General features: G+C 36.0%; 1 protein-coding gene across 1 annotated transcript in view; it reads left to right on the plus strand.

The window, feature by feature from the left end:
- Window positions 1-19,313, plus strand: part of DNER (delta/notch like EGF repeat containing) — a 121,163-nt gene that overhangs the window by 87,144 nt on the left and 14,706 nt on the right. Inside the window, exons 8-9 of the mRNA XM_050712537.1 lie at window positions 7,365-7,589; window positions 17,616-17,738. Of these exons, the coding sequence (XP_050568494.1) occupies window positions 7,365-7,589; window positions 17,616-17,738 (348 nt within the window). The remainder of the gene's footprint in view (window positions 1-7,364; window positions 7,590-17,615; window positions 17,739-19,313) is intronic.

Genomic DNA, 19,313 nt, shown 5'->3' on the forward strand with positions numbered 1-19,313 from the left:
CAAGGTAAAAATTGTACTGAAATACATTTATTACTCTTGTTAAAATCAATTTTTGTACATTGACCTGAATTATTCCCAATGTAGGGGGAAAACAACAACAACAACAAAACACTTTTGGAGAGAAGAGAAGGTTTCAGGAATCACTTTCTGAGGAATCACTTTCTGGACTGGCCAGGGTTATTCCCCTTGGAAAGAATAGTCTTGTATACTTCTGATTCTGAGTCCCTTGGAAATTAGCATTTTCTGAGAAAATCATTCTTAGGCTTTTAGGAACACATGCCATCTTTTGTGCATGGTTGCTTTTCTAGAGTGAGCCTGTGATAGAATAACAGAATGGTTTGGGTTGGAAGGGACCTTAAAGTCCACCGAGTCCCAACCCCCTGCCAAGGGCAGGGATACTTCCCACCAGTCCAAGCTGCCCAAATCCCATCCAGCCTGGCCTTGGGCACTGCGAGGGATGGGGCATCCACAGCTTCTCTGGGCAGCCTTTAGCAGTGCCTCACCACCCTCGCAGAGAAGAATTTCTTCCTTATATCTAATGTAAATCTACTCTCTTTTAGTTTAAATTCACTACTCCTTGTCCACTACACTCCCTGACGAAGTGTCCCTCTCCAGCTTTCCTGCAGGCCACCTTTAGTTACTGCAAGGCCACTGTAAGGTCTTCCTGAAGCCTTCATGATCACTCAACAGCAGCTCCAGAGGTTCTCCTTGACTTCCTAGTAATTACTGCTGTTTCAAAGGGTGAATACTTCTGATGAGGTTACGTAGTTGTGTTTCCTGCTTATGTCCTCACCATAAAGAGAGAAGAGCATTGCTGCAGAAGTGACACTTGGCATGTTTGCAAGGGCCAATGCTGTTGCTGTGGAGTAGCCAGTAGGCTCATTAGATAATAAGGTGTTGCTTTTCCATCTTGTTTTGGAAGATCTACTAATGCCAACAAGCTCAGGAATTCATGTATTGTCTGGAGGGAGAGAAAGGTTTCATTTTTCTAGATGCTTTTTGTGACATTATCCTCTCACAAAGGCATATTTTGAGTGCTTTTGATTGGTTTTGAAGAGATTTGGTTATTTTTGTAGATACAACAAAAAACAGTTAATTGAAAATTACAGGTGCTGCAACTTGCAGATTTGCTTTTTTTAGTGTGCTCAAATTTTCCATTAAAAATAAAACACACACAAAACCCACGACAGATTTCTAATTTAAGTAAGATCTCTAGCTCTGCTGCTGGTCTCCTGCTGTGCGTAATAGCAATTGCTTGTTGAGAAGAGGCCTTTCTTTCTGTAGTGCTAATTCAGCACAGTTGGGGAAAGCTAGCCAAAGAGCTTATACATGTGTAAAAACTAAAACTGGAGATACAGTGTGGACAGGCAGAAAAGGATAACAGCAGATGGAAAATATCACAAAGGGAGAAGAAAAAGATGGCAGAAAAATGAATGAGATGGAAACAATGAGGAATGTTCTTGAGACTGTACAATTCTCTTAGAAATGAGATCTGTGGCTCATGAAAGAGGCATGTGATAACTTACAGAAGGTGAGATTTGAGTGAAAAATCTCTGAAAAAGAAGCCTAGAATGAATATGAAAATGTCATGATTATTCTTTAGACAAATTTATTGTCTTAATAAGGTAAAGTTTTTTAGACTTGAAGGTTCCATTTTCTGTGACGCATTGTAGAATGTAATGTGTCCAAAATGCTCAAAAATAAATTGCTATATGAAATTTAATGAGTCACCTTTTATTAAAGAGCAAATTGGATTTTACACTCAAATCTGTAATGAATAAACCTGAGCAATATTAAGGACTGAAAAATTTATTTTAAAATTTCACTTTGTTATTATTGTGAAGAGGTTATTCATTGCAATATTTGTTAAAATAAATAAATATAGAAATGATAATCATTTGTGATAAGGAAATGCAAGTGTTACTAATCTGCTATTGCGCATGCAAATCTTGTCAAATTGGTAGAATGAAAGACCTGATATTTTTTTACATATAATATGTAAGTATTTATGTATTTTAAACATTTGAAGAGCCTTTGCCAAGTTTGTTCATAAGATACTATTAAATCAATAGTGGAATATGATAGATAGATATGTTTTATCTGAACAAAGCCAGGTGAAAATGAACAAAGAGCGGATCAGTTATAAGAAAGAAACAAACTTCTGTAAGATGTTTAGATGTTTCTGAAGTTCTCTTATATGCAATTTCAATGTCCTGTTGATGTCTGCAGATGAACTTCATCCAGTATTGTAGGAATACATTGATTTTCAATTAAAAAAAAAAAAAAAAAGGCAGGCAGTTGACCAGCCACGTGAAACCGTCTTAGATTCTTGGGGTTTTGCTGCTTTCTCAATCCGGAAGTTACCGGCTCTGATAGGAGTAGCAGAAAACTTTTAATCCAGATTAATATATTTTTGAGAAATAGTCTTCAGCAGTAAGTTTTCATTACCACCCTGTAGAAAGAGCTAGAGAGAAAACAATGTTATGTTTAAGAGTTAAATGTTTAGATTACTTGAAATTCACATTTCAGGACTGATTTTATTTTACTGTTGTCAATTTGATTTGGCTAGCTGCAGGTAATTATAGCTAGGTAACACACAGAGCAAAAGTGCTCTGAAACACCTGCTTATAATCGGAAAACAGCTTAATTAATGTTCTTATTGTGGTTTCTGCGGTTTACAAAATACAGAGCTTGACAACTATAGAAGATGCTAAGTTGTGATTCATATGTGTTGATTTGCAATAGCAGCTAGAAAATGCATATTATCACCATGAATTTTAAATGACAGGGAGAAAAGTTATTTGCCTATATTAAGAATTAATTTTCATGGTTTTCACTTTTTCTGGGCTTCATTGTTCATGTAAAAGCCTTTTTCTAGATCATATCTTGCAAATGTAATTTTAGCTTCTTCAGGTTTACGTACCTGAACCTATTTATTATCTTGATTCCAGGAAACTAGGATACACAGCTGTTGTATCTGTAAGATTTCCCAAGGTTACCAGTGATTACAGAATGCAGAATACTTCATATTACCATAAGAGAGTCTAATTTACCTGTAGAACATTTTGTTGTTAATTAAAAATTTTATGGCTGTTTAGTTTCTGGTACTTTCTGCTAATCCAATTATTTTTACCTGACATTGTCCCATATTGACCCTATTTTTAATAGACTTCTCCTTAATGCTTTAATGTGTTTAGCCTCTGTTCATTGTTGTCTGTTAAGACTTAGCTAGGGTGAATTTCAATCAAAATCTTGCAACTGCTTTTTAATCATTTCTTGTTTCCTTATGACGAGTATGTTTTTCTCTTTACAGAATCCTGGTGAAATTCCATCAGACATCTTATATTTCCTCATAAAACCATTTTCTGTGCGGAAAGTAACAAATTGCTTGTTTTTCTTTCAGTATTTATCCCTGGATTTCAAATCTAAAAGCTTTGTAATCCCTAGTTGTAGCAATTCACAAGTTTATATTTCCACATTTGTGCTTTTCTTGGAATTAGGTCTAACATAACATTCAGGCAAGCTGGTTGTTTCGCAGACTGTATAAAAAGCAGTTGTACAACATCTTCAGAAAATGTTTGACTTCCTTGATTTATTACTAGACTCTTGTTTTCAATAGCCAAGTAATTAAAATCTCACCATGATGAGAAATCTGGCTTTTATCCAGAGCTTTTCTATCTCTGAAAACATTTTCTGATCTACTTTCTGTCATTGCCCTGGAGGTCTGTAGCGATATATAAAGAATATCACCTGACTGGCTACCTTTATTCTTGACAACTAACCAAATGGTCTGTTCTGTGTAAGCACCAGTATTGCATTGTGTCTTTGAACAGTATAACTCTTTTCTAATATTGCCTTTCCCCTTTGATTTCTGTGTTATTCCTTGGGAAAATTTTGCTTCCAGGAATTTTAAATCATCAATAGTCTTTACATTTTAGTCACGTCCCTGTTACACGAATAATGACCTGGATGCAGGGTTGTGTTTGTGTCAGCTAGCTGAAGAACAATTCAGGGGATAATCTTCTGCCGTTAAATGTAATCCTCATTCTTTTTTCTTCCAGCATTTTATTCTGCTTTCAATCAATGCATCTCTGCATTTGATTTTTAAATTTATTGGCATTATTTGTTTTCAACAATTTTATTGATACGGACACAAAGGTACGATCAGAAATGTTGAAATAATACATGTTCAATGCAGATGTGTGACTACTGTTGATTCTAGTACTTTCAGATATTTAACTCGTACCATAAGATTTAAACTTCCAGAAGAACTAAACACATTTCACAGTGCAGTCAAAGATAGCACAAGGGCAACATGTTTTAGTGTATTTTAAACTTGCATATGTTCTTGAAGTGCTTTGTCACTTGAAACATTAGCCATCTGCCAGTAAGCTTCTCTTTGTAGGGAAGATTATGGCAAAGGTTGTAGTGAAGCAGCATTAGTGTAATGTGTGACCTCAGATCTCCTTGATCCTTTTTAATCCGGTTTCAGAGTTAGTGTAGAGATTTCCCCAGACTCAATGGCTGATCTCCTCCTGGTAATACTTAAAAGTCCTTGCAGATTCTTTTAAATCCATCTGGGGCTTTACGGTAAAAGTAAAGGCTTTTCTAATTTGCCAGCAAACTGTTGCTGGAATTAGAGATTTGATTTGAGGGTTTCCATTCCCTTCAGTTTCTGATGGCTATGCAGTTACCATCTACAGGAGGGACCTCTACTACAGGATTCGCCAATATCTGTTTTTAGGTTGTCTCTCTTCCACATTATTGTGCAGGTGGTACTGATAAAGCCCGTGAAGCAATCTGAGCCATAGGACATCAGAGAGGGAAGAATGTCCTTACTTATCTTCTTTGCCAGAACCCTGCCATATCTACTTTTCTTTCCTGGTTTGTAGCTGAGGTTAGGAGTTATTTATAGTTAACTGTTAACAATTTCAGTCTCTGGGTTGGGCGTGGTGTTTTTTTTTTTTTTTTTTGCCTTCCTTTAATTGCCTTTTTTTTAAATTATTTCTTCCATATGTCTGGCATAAGAGTTGTGAACATGTGAGGGAAATGAGGGAAATGTGGCTTTTTCAGTTCCTAAAAGCCTCCTGCCAAGAGTGTCCAAGAATATGTTAATTTTGTCTAGAACTCACAGGGCAGTTGTTACCTTTCCATCTTTTCTGTAGCTACAATAATATGTGTTTTGTTAATTTTCTGAATAGAACCCTGTAATACGCTCTTTGTAGGTTACTAATTTTTTTAATACCCATTTGCTCCTCTTTCCCACGTAGTTCACTGAGTTTTTGTCTGCCTCTCTCTGAGGGAGCCCTCAGGAGGTTTCAAATTAATTGCCAGTCTATTTTATTTAATTTTATCTTATTTTATTTTATTTTATTTGTGTGTGCTGGAAACTTTAACATCTTTAGGTTAGTTATCTCAATTCTCACTAGCTCTTCAAGTCTTGGAGCTCAGTCAAGTTGACAGACCATGCTCAGTTCACTAGATCTTTCTGGACCAGGTTTTTAACAAACCTAAATAAGAACAAACTAAAGTTGGAACCTGTTCATAATTTTTTTGTTACACTTCAAAATGCAAATTGATCTATTTCTTATATGTTTGTTTTCAGAAATGCCAACTTCTTGACTTGCTATCCATGATTACAGTGCTGGAACTACAGTTAAACAAAGTTATAATTTAATTCACCTGAATTTGAATTGTGAATAATTAGAAAAAGAAACTCAAAATGCTCTGAAACTAACACATCTGTCAAATTTAACTTAAAACTATTTCCTCATGTAGCTTGCTTGAAATGTGAAATGATACTGTTTAGAACAAAAAAAATATTTACACAGTAAGATAATGAGATGCTGTAAAGTTTATACTGAATATAGTATTTTGTCTCGCTTGCAATATTCATCGTATGCTTTATACCATAGAGAGATTCGGTTCTTGTACATTATCTTTTTTTAATCCAACAGTGAGGCTTTATAAATATAAAACCTATAGATATATGGCCAAAAATCCTCTTCATTCCGTCAGGGATAAGTTTTTAACATTGAGTGTTAATCCAAAGTGTCACCTGTCATTATTTGCCTTCATGCTCTGAGATGTTGGCAGGCTGCTATAGAACAGAGCCAGCTCCTCCATCTTCATCCTTTCTGTCACCAGTAGGCAAATGCTGTGGGATTTCTATTATCATTATTTCTTTTTATTTCATTTTCTATTTTTCTGATTAAATATTTTTGGGCTGCTAATATAATTTTTCACACGTTTGCTTATTTTCTTCTCTTGTTCTGAAGGGTGTCTGAGATGGGGCTGCAACCTCCTCAGTAGCTGTGGCCATGTGGCTTGTTCTCCTTTGGACTGGCACAACTGCCATGGTTTATGCTTTCCATTAGAGCAGATTTGTTCTGCTGGCTTGATGGGTCTTGAGTGGAGGCTGGCCTGATTTGCTCCTGATTTGGCATTCCCAGTGATTACAGTATTGAAATTTTAAGAGCTGTTCTACGAAGTCAAATACACCAAGGAATTTTGACCAGACGTGTTTGCTGAGCAAAAGTGATGATCTGTAGGAATGGGCCATACCATTTCCACGAGGAAATCATTAAAAAAAAATATAAATTGAAAGGATGGTTTGCTCTTTTATTTGGACGGGTAATAGAATTTGAATATTCTTCTTGGACTTGCTTTAAGTACAATAATGTTACTATGTAAGTGATGTATGCGTATATATGTGTGATACAAACTATAGTAAATATAATAATATTTCATAATAATTATGAAATTTATGCAAGTATTATTCTTTTCTACATTTAAAACAAAACAAAACTCCTCCCTTGCAATGATATTCTTTTCTTTATGCCTAATTTTTACATGGTGTTGCTTCAATAAATCATTGTCTGCTAATAAGAGGTATGTTCTTCAAAAAAGGAATTCTTTTAAATTATTATAGATCAGTTAAACTCATGGGGTCCTTTAGAGTTGTTATTCTTAACCAACACATTAACAGTAATGAAGGAAGATCAATTTTGGCTTTTTTTTTCTTTCTTCTTTTCCTTCCAGGCTAGTCTGTTAATAAGTTACTGATCCCTAGAAAATTTCTTCTGCTTTTCTAGCCATATGCACTTAAAGTGGATAAGCCCTGTCAGAATCAACAAATACTTTTGGACTTCACTGTTTTAATCATGTGATAGTATGATGCTACCTGAAACATCTTGTATCATACAACGTTAACTGGTAAAATTAGAATTTAAAGTATATAGGGAGTCTGTATTTTTCTAATTTTCATTGAATAAAAAAATGTAGATATATCAATGTCTTAATTTTAACTTGGTTTAATTATTACAATTGAATGTTTAACTATCAAAACCATTTATTTTTTTTAGGGTTTTTAGGAACCTCTTGTGAAGACAAAATAGACCCTTGTGCATCATCTCCCTGCCAGAACAATGGAACCTGTTATGCAGACAGACTTGTCTTCTCCTGCAGTTGTAGTCCTGGATTTACAGGACCTATGTGTGCTCAGCTGATTGACTTCTGTGCTCTGAATCCTTGTGCACATGGCATTTGTCGCAGTGTTGGAACCAGCTACAAATGCCTCTGTATCCCCGGTTTGTACCAAACAATTACATTACATGTTTTATAAATCTTGCAAGATTTTTATATGTAGATTCCAATATATAGTTTATATATAGTTTAAATATATATAGTTTAAAATTAATTCCTCTTTTCTTTTCAGTATGTAAAACACGTTGAGCAGAGGTTCTATCTGTTTAGAATAACAATAGGAATCTTTCGATTTGGAAAATCAAAAATTGCAGGGTAAGCACTGAAAATATCCACTGAGATCCATATGGCTTGGTGATATTTACAGCTGTGTTATAAAAGAGTATCGTGCCGGATAAACCTTTCTAAGAGGAGGTATCAGTGTCATTGAAATTACAAAATTTGATAGAGAGAATGGAAAACATCACAGCAATTGTTGGGGAAGGAATAGAAACAGACAAGGTAGTTGAACAAAGGAAGGAAAAAAATGGTTACCCTAAAGGGTTTAGTTCTGCCATCCATGCTTGTATAAATTTATCTCTCTTCAGAAGTTCCAGTGGTACTGCTCAAGTGAGTACAGCTGGTGGACTCGGGTGGTACCTGCTTGATGACACAGCTTGTCTGTGCATGGTGTCTGGGTTGCATTTTTCTTAGGTCTAGATACTTTTTTCTTTATTATACCAATGTAGTAAAATATTGAGTTTTAATGGCCCCTTTAAATATTTTAGCCCTGAAAACTAATAGGTAGAGTAATGGAATGAATTATACCATATGTGTAGAAAAAGATTATACTTTAGTGCACACCCACTACCACTTATGCATTTTCAGGGTAAAAACCAATACCAATAATCTTTCTTTTGGTTTGAATAATTTTGGCACTTGTTTAAAAGAAAAAAAAAGTTCCTATGCAGCTATAAACTTGAAATCTGCAAAAGTTAAGTGGAAAATAAATCCCCAGTGCACAAGAATGAGTTAAGGAGTGAAGCTGGATAGTTAGTAACTCTACATAAACATGACACTGTGATGTGCGTGTTGTTCTTGGAAGCTCGTTTTGGAGAAATGCCTGCTCTCTGCTTTGACTTGTCTTCTGGGAAGCCAGTCGCAAGTCTATATCTCCAGCTCTTTTCCTTGTCTCCTCAGTTAGCAAGCTGTGGAGCTACCCTACCAATCACAAAGCCTGAAGTAGATTGCTAATCTGAGTATTAGTATGTACAGCATCCCGATGCTTTCTCTTGGCTTGTACGTAGAAAGAAGGTGGCTTCTTTCTCTTCCAAAGAAGTTTCTCTTTCTGCTCCCTAGAAGGAAGCCCACAATCTGTTCCTATAATGCTTTTCCTCTCAGAGTAGTATAGTGAGTATTAGGACAAAAACAAGGTAAAAATAGCTGTTTCATTTGACTTTCAAGTATTGTTGGCATTTTGAGGAAGAAAGATCCAGTGTCGCTGCTTGTGTTTCTTATGGCTTCTTAGAGCAAGGTGAAATATAGACAACTCTTCTATTTTCCTTGACAGGAGTGAGGTTTTATCTAAGATACTGTAGCCCATAAAACTGGTATCTCATCTGAAAAAAGATCTCTGAAGACACAAGTAAGAACTACCAGCTTATATTTTGGATAGTATATTGAGTGCACGCTTCAAAGTGTTACTTTCAGTAACTGATATATATGATCATCAAGGAAATTCCATATGTTGAGAGGATGCTGCTCAAGGATGAAAGCATTCATCACTTTGTAGGAATAATGGATTGATTTTTGAAAATAAATTATCACTCATTAAATCAATACATGTGGAAAGAACAGGTTTCAGCATTATGAATACTTCAGCATAAGGAATCATGTTGTGTAGCAAGATTCTTGCTGATGTACGCTATCCTGAGAGGGAGGCCACAATATGGTTGTGTAGTTTCACAGCTTTATTGCTGAGATTTTCTTCTTGCATTGTGTTTTGATTTTGGGAAGAAGACACTTCTGGTAATAGGTTAGACGCTAACATTAATCATTGCTACTTGGACACAAAGAAAGAACCATCAGAACATTTTTTTTTTTTTTTTGAGAAGTACTCACAAATGAACAGAAGTTAATGGAAATGACAGGTTTATAATCAAAATACATTCTACGTTCTGCTTTATAAAAGGAGAAAGATATAAATGTGAAGTGCAGACTCTACCATAGCAGTATAGCAGTGTTATCTCATAATTTATTTCTTGTTCAGCAGATGAGAATTTATACATATGGTATTATAAAAATCTCATGATGTCATATAGGAACTTCTGTAAGCATTGAGACATATTACCTCATTTAAAACAAAACAAACATCACCATCCCCCACAAAAATAAATAAACAAATGAATAAATAAATAAAAGCTTGCAGCTTTTCTGAAACTAGAGGGTAGGTAGATTTTTTTGTTTGTTTGTTTGTTTTGGTGGCATGATAGGTGAGGATGTTTAAGTGACTTCAGAATACAGAAGTAGTACGACCTAGCATTTGGTTTCTGTTGTATACTTCAGGAAGTGAAGATGACAATTCTTTCATTTCAAATTTTCAGTCCTCCTTTTTGAAGTGTTTAAATGCTTTGCCGTTGTATTGCGTAATAGAGGAACCCCTAGAGAATAGGATTGATTATTGAGATGAAGAGCAACATACTTAATCATATTTAAATAGAGCTAGCATATCCTGTCTTATTGAGAGAACAAGCCAGAATTCATATAAGTTGATAATTAGTTCCATGTCTGAAAAAATATCTTTTTGATTGCAAGTAGTTGAATTTGTCAGGTGATGTTTTCCTAAATTCTTTATTAGAACTAATAACTTGATAGTTTAATATTTACCCATTCACTGTTCTTCTCCTTTCCCAGTCCCCAGAAGGACCAAATAGCAGAGGGGGTAAACAGGAGAAAAAGGGTTGAGGTTCTAAATAAATAAACAGATACACCTGTAGATATGATGTGGAGGTGAACACTTAACAGGTAGGAATATGAGAGTTGCTTGGTAGCATCAAGCTATTCCTTGACTGACTAGTGTGTATTTTGTTAACTTGTTCAGATTCTGAATGGAAATGGGCTGTTTTTCTAGCTGTTGCATAGTGCAAGCAGTTAGGGCATGGTCAAGAAAAATCTCTACAGAGGATGGTGAAACTATTGAGACGAGGAGCTGCCTAACTCTGGACAACATGGAAAGTGATCAAAATATATCAATATGGTTTGATTCTTAAGTGGTTTTTGATGTATGACTGAAACCAGAGTTAACTGGAAAAAAAAAAAAAAAAGACGACCCACAAAGAGTGCAAAGAGCACTTTTAAAAAATACCTGTGCTGTGTATGCTCTGGAAAGTTCTGAAAAGAATAGACAGGAGACAAATGCTTTGAATTATAGAAACTGAAAAACAAAAAGAGATATTTTACCCTTGTATAATTGATGCATTAAGTCATCTGAAGCCTGAACTTCCCAGTTAGTGTCAAAATTTTCTTCTATGTTTCTACCAAAAAAGGGATCCAACTTGGAACTGGAGTATCAGGAGCTGTCCAGCACGAGGGCTCTCCTGAGGTGTCCCTGAAAGGCAATGCTAGGCATTTCTTGTTCTGGGAAAACCAGGGAAGGCTTAAGAATCTCCAGTATGTCTTCTACCTGTGGTTTAAACCAACAAAAGCTAGTTAAATGTTGTTGGCCAAATAAGAGATTTTTATTCCTGAAATTTGTCACCTAATCTGTGTGGAAGTTGTTGGTTAGGTTTGTGCAAAATAATTTCCTGTCACTCAGGGCTTAAAAATAATCCCACATCTCTCATATGTTATGGAAACTTATTTTTATTTAAATAATATTTGTGATCTTAAAAGTTAGTCAGGTAAGAAGCCATAGAGCTTGCATCCAAGACCATATATTACACTTCTTAAAGTTGAACTTTTTTGCATTGCTCCACATGTGAAATTTTATTAGAAGTATTTAAGAAAATGATTTCTTTTTTAAAAACAGTAAAACTATTGTTTACGATTGACTGCTGCAATTTCAATTTTAAAATGATTATTTGTTTTAGAAGGACTTCCCTCCGCAAATAACATTACTTGCTTCATATAGTGGTAGAACTAAAGGCCAGATTATGAAATCTTTCTTTTAACTTGTCAATAATTGAAAAATTTGGATGATTTATTTCTGAAAGTCATTAGAACAGCACTCAAGATGTAGGAAAATAGGAATAGTGAAAATTGTTTTCTTGTGCCTTTTAATTGTTATGAATCTTTATTTCAGTTTTTTTTTTTTTTAAATCATAGATTATCAGCAGAATTTTAACAAGCTACTTTCAGAGATTTTCCCCATAGTTTAATGGCACAGTAGACAAATGGAAATCGAGTTCTTTATAGTTCAGTGTTTAGAAGTCACCATAACGCAAACTTTGCAAATGGTTTACATAATTTTTTTAAAGAAAGCCAAGAGCAATTAAATTTTAGGATTTCAATGTTATAACTCCTAAAAAGCTAAAGTAGAGACTATAGAGCATGGCCCAACACATTTTTGCTATCTTCATTAAAAAGCAGTGTGATAGAGTGGATGAGTTAGGCCTCAGCTGTATTAAAAACCTGGATTCTATTTACAATTTTGCCTGCAGAGATTTTGATAGTACTTGTAAAGTGGGTGAATAAAATTTGTGTGCAGTTTGGTAGCATTATCAAAGTTTAATAATAAACATTCTGGACTACATGGAAATGTTACCATATATTAGTAAGAAAGAAACGATCTCTGCTTCTTGAGCCTGGGGCTTTCTGACTTGCAGGCTCTCAGCATCAGTGTGCCAGCTCCAAGACTACAAACTTCTTTGTGCGGGTGTCTCTCACTTTCAAACATATCACTGAATTCATATACATAATTTAGAAACATTAATGGTAGGATTATTAAATTACATTTTAGATCTCTCTTCTGGCTTGGTTGTACAGTATATCTGGAACCTGCAGCTTAAATTAAAAAGGCAAAACAAACAAAAAAAAAAGAAAAAAAAAAGAAAAAAGAAAAAAAAACAACCCACAACTTTAGAAGGTGCCAATTTCAATTTTTGTGTGTGTGTTCAGTCCTAGGACGCCATGCTCTTTTTATGAGGTATTTGGCAGGGGATGTAATTTCTTATTACAGAAGCAAAACACTGCAGGGTTTTGCTTGTATCTGTGACCTGAATGCCATCCTTCCTTTATGCACAGCTTCTACCAGCAGGCATACAGTGTCAGCTGGATTTTCATCTGTGTAACTTCTGCCTCAAAAATTAAACAGGAGAGGAATTTTAAACAGTTCCAATCAGCACAAGGTCTGCAAGTCTCCTTGCTTAGTAGGCAGTTTGGTCTCCATGTTTTTTGTTTGTTTGTTTGTTTGTTTGTTTGTTTTTGCCAGCTTACAGATTTAAAGAATGATAAATGATCATTATTGAACTTGCCTATCTGCACAATTTGCAGAACACACACAACCAGGCATTTGCTACTGATTTTCTTTTCGTGTTGGCTTTCGTGAGCATGGTTATGGATAACCTACATCGTCTAATAGCTTGTATAGAAAAGCTAATTTGTATAAATTAACTTGGAAAGCTGTCTAATGCTTTTGAATGCTCCCGTTTCCAAATGTAGGGGGTAGGAAGCATGAGTCATCTCTAAATTGAATATGTATCTTTTTCAAATGTCCTGCTGAGAGGGTTAGTTGGAATTCAAAAGCCTGTGCAACAAATTCTAAAACTGTTTCTTATATATGTGTAGTTTTTCAATTGTATGTGAAATTTTACATTTAAATGTTTATTTACGTGCTTACACACCCAAATTATTAATACTTCTCACCTGGTCCCATAGGTTAAAAACAAGCAAACAAAACCAACAAAAAACAGTGGTTGGACATTGCATTCATATTTTAAATGCCTTGTGTTTTCACGCTTACCACGTTAGCCAACTACTCTTGATAAAAATTAGTGTGCTTGTTTGTTGGACTTCTCATCTAGAGCCTGATTCATGAAACCACTGGGACCCCACTTTGTTCATAGAACATTTATTTAGTCCCTGAATCCCAGAGCAGTTTCTTTCTCGTCTTAAGCCTTTCCACCTCTTTATTCTCTATTCATTTAATAAAGCTGCTGTTGCTAGTTTCAAATGCAAACATTTAATATATTCTTTTATTATTTTTTTCTGGCCCAAAGTCAAGAAATCTATCTAGTAATTGAATAACTTACTATTGCAGCAAACTGTTGCATTTGGCTTTTTCTTAAAGACAAAGGAGTAAGGAGTTTGAAACCGCAAAACACACATACAGACATAAACACTTGTCCCCTGCTTTGTAAGCATATATGATAGCACAAAGAGAGAATTTGAAAATAAGAGGAGTGTCAGAAAAAAATCCCCAGGGTATGAAAAGTGGTGGCAATTTCAGATGTAGTGCCTTGGAGTATTTCATCTGCACTTGGCTTTTTGCTCATGTGTCTAAATAGATGGGCGTGGGAGCGTAGGTTTATCTTAGTGCATCTGCAGAGGCAGGTGCAACACTTGCCTGCAGCAATAGCAATTTTTCTTTTCTCTGTCTTTTCCCTTCCCATATTTTGGAGCTGGGGTGAGAAATGCAAGCTCTGGCAGAAGTGACTTCAGGTTAATTCCAGTTCCAGGCTCTCCGTGAGCCCTGTATTGTCTATGGTTCCTCATTTTGTTTCCACCTCTGCTTTAAGACAGCCCTGCATGCAATCTGCCCATGGCTGGTAAGCATGCCTCCCTACCTTCCTGCCATCTGGAGCAGCTTTTCTCTCTTTCTCACTTATTTAATTTCTATATAAGCTCAGGTTTTAACCGAACACATTTATTTCTTGACCATACTATAAGCAACTCTGTTAGTGAAGAGCTGTGTATGAACTGATGTTCCCTGTGAATTAGAGCTCTCTATTGCATTTTATCCCATTAGGCCTTCCAAATAAAGGTGGGGTTTTTGTCTTGCTGTCTTGATTTGCTGAAGTGTTAAGTGTGAATAAGCACAGGGAATCACTGCTGAGGGGCTAGTGTCTGAGAAAGCGTCAAAAGCTTTCAACTTTGTTCTTTATTGATTTATAACGGGAGAGCAAGCATTTCTCTCTCCCTTTTGTTAACCTGTTAGTGCAGATAGTCTCAAGAGTTTGGCAAGCACTGCTGTACTTTTTGCCCATCAACTGTTCTTCAGGGCTTTGATAAAACCCACGGCTTCTTCTCATCAGCCTGTTTGACACAGATTGTGTGCTTCCTTTCATGTTTTCTCCCTTTGCAATTTTTAACACAGCCATGTTAAAAAGTGCCTTGGTGTATGTAGTTGTCTGCAGCCCAAGCCTCTGTTTCTTCACAAAGAAGGATTTGGGAATCCATAGGAGGGTGGCAGCCAAAAAAACAATAACAAAAGGACAGTTGTTTAGAGGGAGAAGGGGTAATGTAGGGACTTTTTTTTAAATTATTTTTATTATTTTTTATTTTTTAGGTTCCTTGTCCCTTCCCCAACTCTCTGAAGAGAGCATATCAGAGTGGAACTGTCAACTGGCAAGTTCTGCTTCCATGCATGAAGGCACAGTTACTGAAGGCATATTTGCTTTGTAGTGACCTGGAAAAAAGAAAAGAGTTTAATAATTTTAGGTGCCCTTTTTGAAGCTGCAATGTCAAATGTGATTTTTTTCTGCCCAGGACACAAAAGCTAGAGTAGTGTTGTTCATGTAGATATCGTTTCTTTCTGAATATGTCCACAGAAATGTTATACACCACAAAATAGGCAAATAGCTCTGTTCAGCATTGCTTGTGAATACAAAAGCAGCAGAATTCATGTTACAAGGAAGAAAGGAAACAACCCTGCTAGAACCTGTTATTCTGAAGCTATCTCTGAAAAATTCTCCCATTTCCATCTTAATTCTTTGATAAAAGATACAAGCATTCTTCTGTAGCCTTTTTGAAGACATATGTATGCATTCAACATCATACATGGTTTATATACGAGTACAATTTAAAAGCGTGGGGCTGGCGGTGAGGGGGGAGAGATGTGGATGAGTTGGCGAGATGTGCCTTGTCATGGAGACTGAAAGCACCTTTCCCTCCCTGTGCACCGTGCCTTCCATGTAAGGTGATGCCACGTTTCCCGTGGGTTTTCGGGAGCGGGCAAGGATTTTCAAGGATTCTGGTCCCTGGGAAGGGTGAAAAGTATGGGATACGTGGCAAGCACCGGTTCTCGACCTGCAAGCAGAGGAAGGAGGGTAGCACTTAGCTCATCAGTTCTGTGGTGCCTGGCTAGCAGCTTCTGACAAAGTGGTTCTGAAGTGTTTCTTAGTAAGCTGCTCGTCCAACTATGGACTATTGAAAGGTAATTGTGAGCAAAATCATGATACTGTGTACGTATCTTGTGTAGTACTAATATCTGGTGTATCTTCAGGAAGCATTATTTTTAATTATACATAATGGGATGAGAGGGAGAGAAATGGTGTCTGGAGGTGCCGTTTATCCTATTTTCTGTGGTTCTGTGACAATTTGGGGAAAAGTTTAGACTAGGAGAGTGAATATAGGTTGCCCCTTACTAAGATGAGAATCTGCCCCTCTTTTTGGTTCCTTCTTCTTGAAAGATATCCTCACTTCATATCTGCAAGCTTTTGCAACCTAGAGACTATCTGAGAAAGTAAAATTGCTCTGAAACATCTACACATTGTAGTTCGGCTTTTTTGGCATCTTTATCCATGCCCTTAGCATCTGTATTCATGGTATACTCATTCATCTGTTGCTTTTATAGTTGTATGTAGCACGTAAATCAAGATTTGAAAAAACATAAACTGTGTTCCCATGCACAGCATTGTATTATAGATTACAAGTACATATTTATGGTATTGCATCGTGCTAACAAGAGGTCAAGAGGGAAATATCGGCTATGATGAGTTAGGAAGATTAAATGTTTAACTGCTTTAACCTAAATTAATCCATGGTAGGGGTTGGAAGAGTAGCTTTATGTAGTGTTAATGTATCATGACATATCTTTTCTGTATGCTTGTTCTTTGTGAAATAGTGTTTTTAATATGAAAGCATATTTGAAACTGCCTGTTTCAACTGCCTGTTGATGGATTAATTACCTACAAACGTAGATATTGTTTCTGGAGCTGGAAAGCCCCTACTTGAAAAAAAATAAAGGAAAAAAAAAGTAATAAGTAGAAGGCAGAAGAGACGAAGCTTTTCATTAGTAGAAGTATAACCTGGGTTTATTGAAGAGGAATTAAATAAGCTAAGCTAACAAATATAATTGTCTTCAAAATGAGCAGGCTTACGATTCTTCGTATTTAATCCTAAGTAACCAATATAATCAAGAGATAGCATTGCAGTTGGTTTATTTCCATTTTTATACTGTACTAATTTGTTGTTGCTTAAGAATAGGTATTGCTTTGACCTTATCTACTATATCTAGAAAGTCATTTCAACTACTGTTAAAACTAATGATCATATGATAAGCTGAATCATAAGAAAAGCATTATTTCAAGCAGATTAATTCCTTATTTCTTATTTCATGATAGAATTGACTTAGTAAGTGGCTATTAGCAGGTCTTGAACATCTCTTGTGCTCCTATTTTCTTCAGACCACAATACCTGCCTACTACTTGTGAATACCATAAAAATAATGTATCTCAATGCTTCTAAATTGTTTTGACATAGTACAGCATTAAAGTTGAAATATATAAAATATTATCATTCTAACTACAGTTATACAGTTATCACCTCTTTGATGAAAAGCCTCTTTGATGCAAGGATTCAAGAAAACTCAAAGACATGTAGATAATAGATTATTCCATTTTGCAGAGTGCAGTTGTTTGCGTTGCCCGTAGCAGCCTTGGCCAGCTGCCTGGGTGCTTACTGCCTTGCTGTGGTTCATCGCATCGGGAGTGTCTGGGGCATCTCTCAGAAAATTGTGCTTCCTGTTTTTTTTTTTTTAAATTTTTAAATCAAAATTAAAAATCAATTGTCCTTAAAATCAATGTCTTAACATGCATCTGTCTGTACAGTATATTTCAATTAACACGTCTGCCTGCAATCTGTAGAGACTTAGTTGTTAATTTTTACTGGGAAGTGTTTCATAGATAGTTTTATTTCCTCTTCACATGATTTAGGTTACCACGGCCTTTACTGTGAAGAGGAATATAATGAATGCCTTTCTGCACCCTGCCAGAATGGAGCCACCTGCAGAGACCTCGTCAATAGCTACGAGTGTGCGTGTCTTGGTGAATATGAAGGTAAAATGGTTTTTGCCTCTTGTTCTTTGAATTGTTCTATGTGTTTCTTATAATAGGTTCTGCTACAAACAGATACAAAATATCCTCTATTGAGCAGAAAGAAAGCCCACGTGAAATTAACAGAAACAAACTCTAACGTAGATCCTGATCCCATAGTCTTTATTCAAGTGAGTCATTCAGATGTTGCTGACCTGTGTAGTTAATCATGTGACAAATGTATGCCCTTGTAATGGGGACAAATAGTTTGTCTGTTCTTCTTAGGTATTACTTCTCTTCCCCTTCCCCTTCTTTTATTTATTTATTTATTTATTTAAAGCTGTTTTTAAGACTTTTTAGAAAGTGGTATGTTTCTAAAAGACGTCATAACTGTTAAATAAAATTTTTCATCAGCTATTCTTGGGAGACGTTGTAAGGAGGTCTTTCTAAATCTTATTTTGTATTTTCCTAGTGAAGGGAGATAAAAGCACAGTATTAAAAAATCAGTATTTGAAACAGATCAGCATAAAGGAGAAAAAATGAAAGTTTTTATTCTGGTTGTTCATTTAGAAGACTGTAAAGCCCAGAGACAGCAGTAGTTCTGTGATTTCTCCTGTTAACCACATGTAGTCCTGGATATATTTGAATGGAATCTGTCTTCAGTTTTTCATAAGTAATTTATCAAATACAGCAGAAAAGTATGTGTTCGGCTGTAGAAATTTTTTTTATCTTGAAATAGATTTCAGTTTTAGACAGCGTAGCACATATTGACTCTCTGCGATACATCCCTTTATGGAGGGCTAAATGCTACTTTGTTTTGTGTATTCTGTTTTGAATCATGCTGTGAGAAATTTTTGAATTTATATATCATTGCTATTAAAAATAAATATATTTTACATTGGATGACTATGTTCTGTGGAACATTAACCCAGCATTTTTCTCGTTAAGAGTATCAATCCTTATCTGTGTTGATAAGTAACACTCACTCACAGCTTCTTTTCATGCTGGCGATTGCACTTTTCTTGGACAATAAAGAATTCATCATTTTAGAGGCTTAGTGAGGAAATGACCCTCAGCTTTTCATGACAGTTTAAAGAGCACTTAACCATAATGTTATAACTTCATATTCTGTTTTCAGCCATCGTGTACATGCAAGTGAGAGCACTGTGTTTTCAGCACATTGTGCTTCAAATGAACGCAGGGGACCTGGTCCTCTGAACAGTTTTTCCTGATAACTGAGCTTCCTTCATTCCATACTTAAGGTATTCAGTGACACTAATGAATGGAGCAGAGGTAACCAGCTCAAGATATTATGTGGGCTTCAATTTTACTAACACCTGCCCCTGTCTGCAGTCCCCAATCCTGCCTCTGCACCCTCTGCCTTCCCCTGCGTGGGCTCCAGGCTGTTAGCACTGCTCTGGACTGCAGCATAGGCCAGCATGCATGGGTGGGCTTCTGGCTATGCTGGCTTCTGCTGCTGTGCTGCAGGAGTAGTGGCAAGAAGCTGAGTAAATCAGGTGTTTACTTATAGGTATACATTTGAATAAATTAATGTCTCCTCTTATTGACTTAGCCGTACTCCTCAGTGTCCTGCAAAAG

The sequence above is a fragment of the Cygnus atratus genome, chromosome 9 (assembly GCF_013377495.2).
Source record: "Cygnus atratus isolate AKBS03 ecotype Queensland, Australia chromosome 9, CAtr_DNAZoo_HiC_assembly, whole genome shotgun sequence".
NCBI classification, from domain to species: domain Eukaryota; kingdom Metazoa; phylum Chordata; class Aves; order Anseriformes; family Anatidae; genus Cygnus; species Cygnus atratus.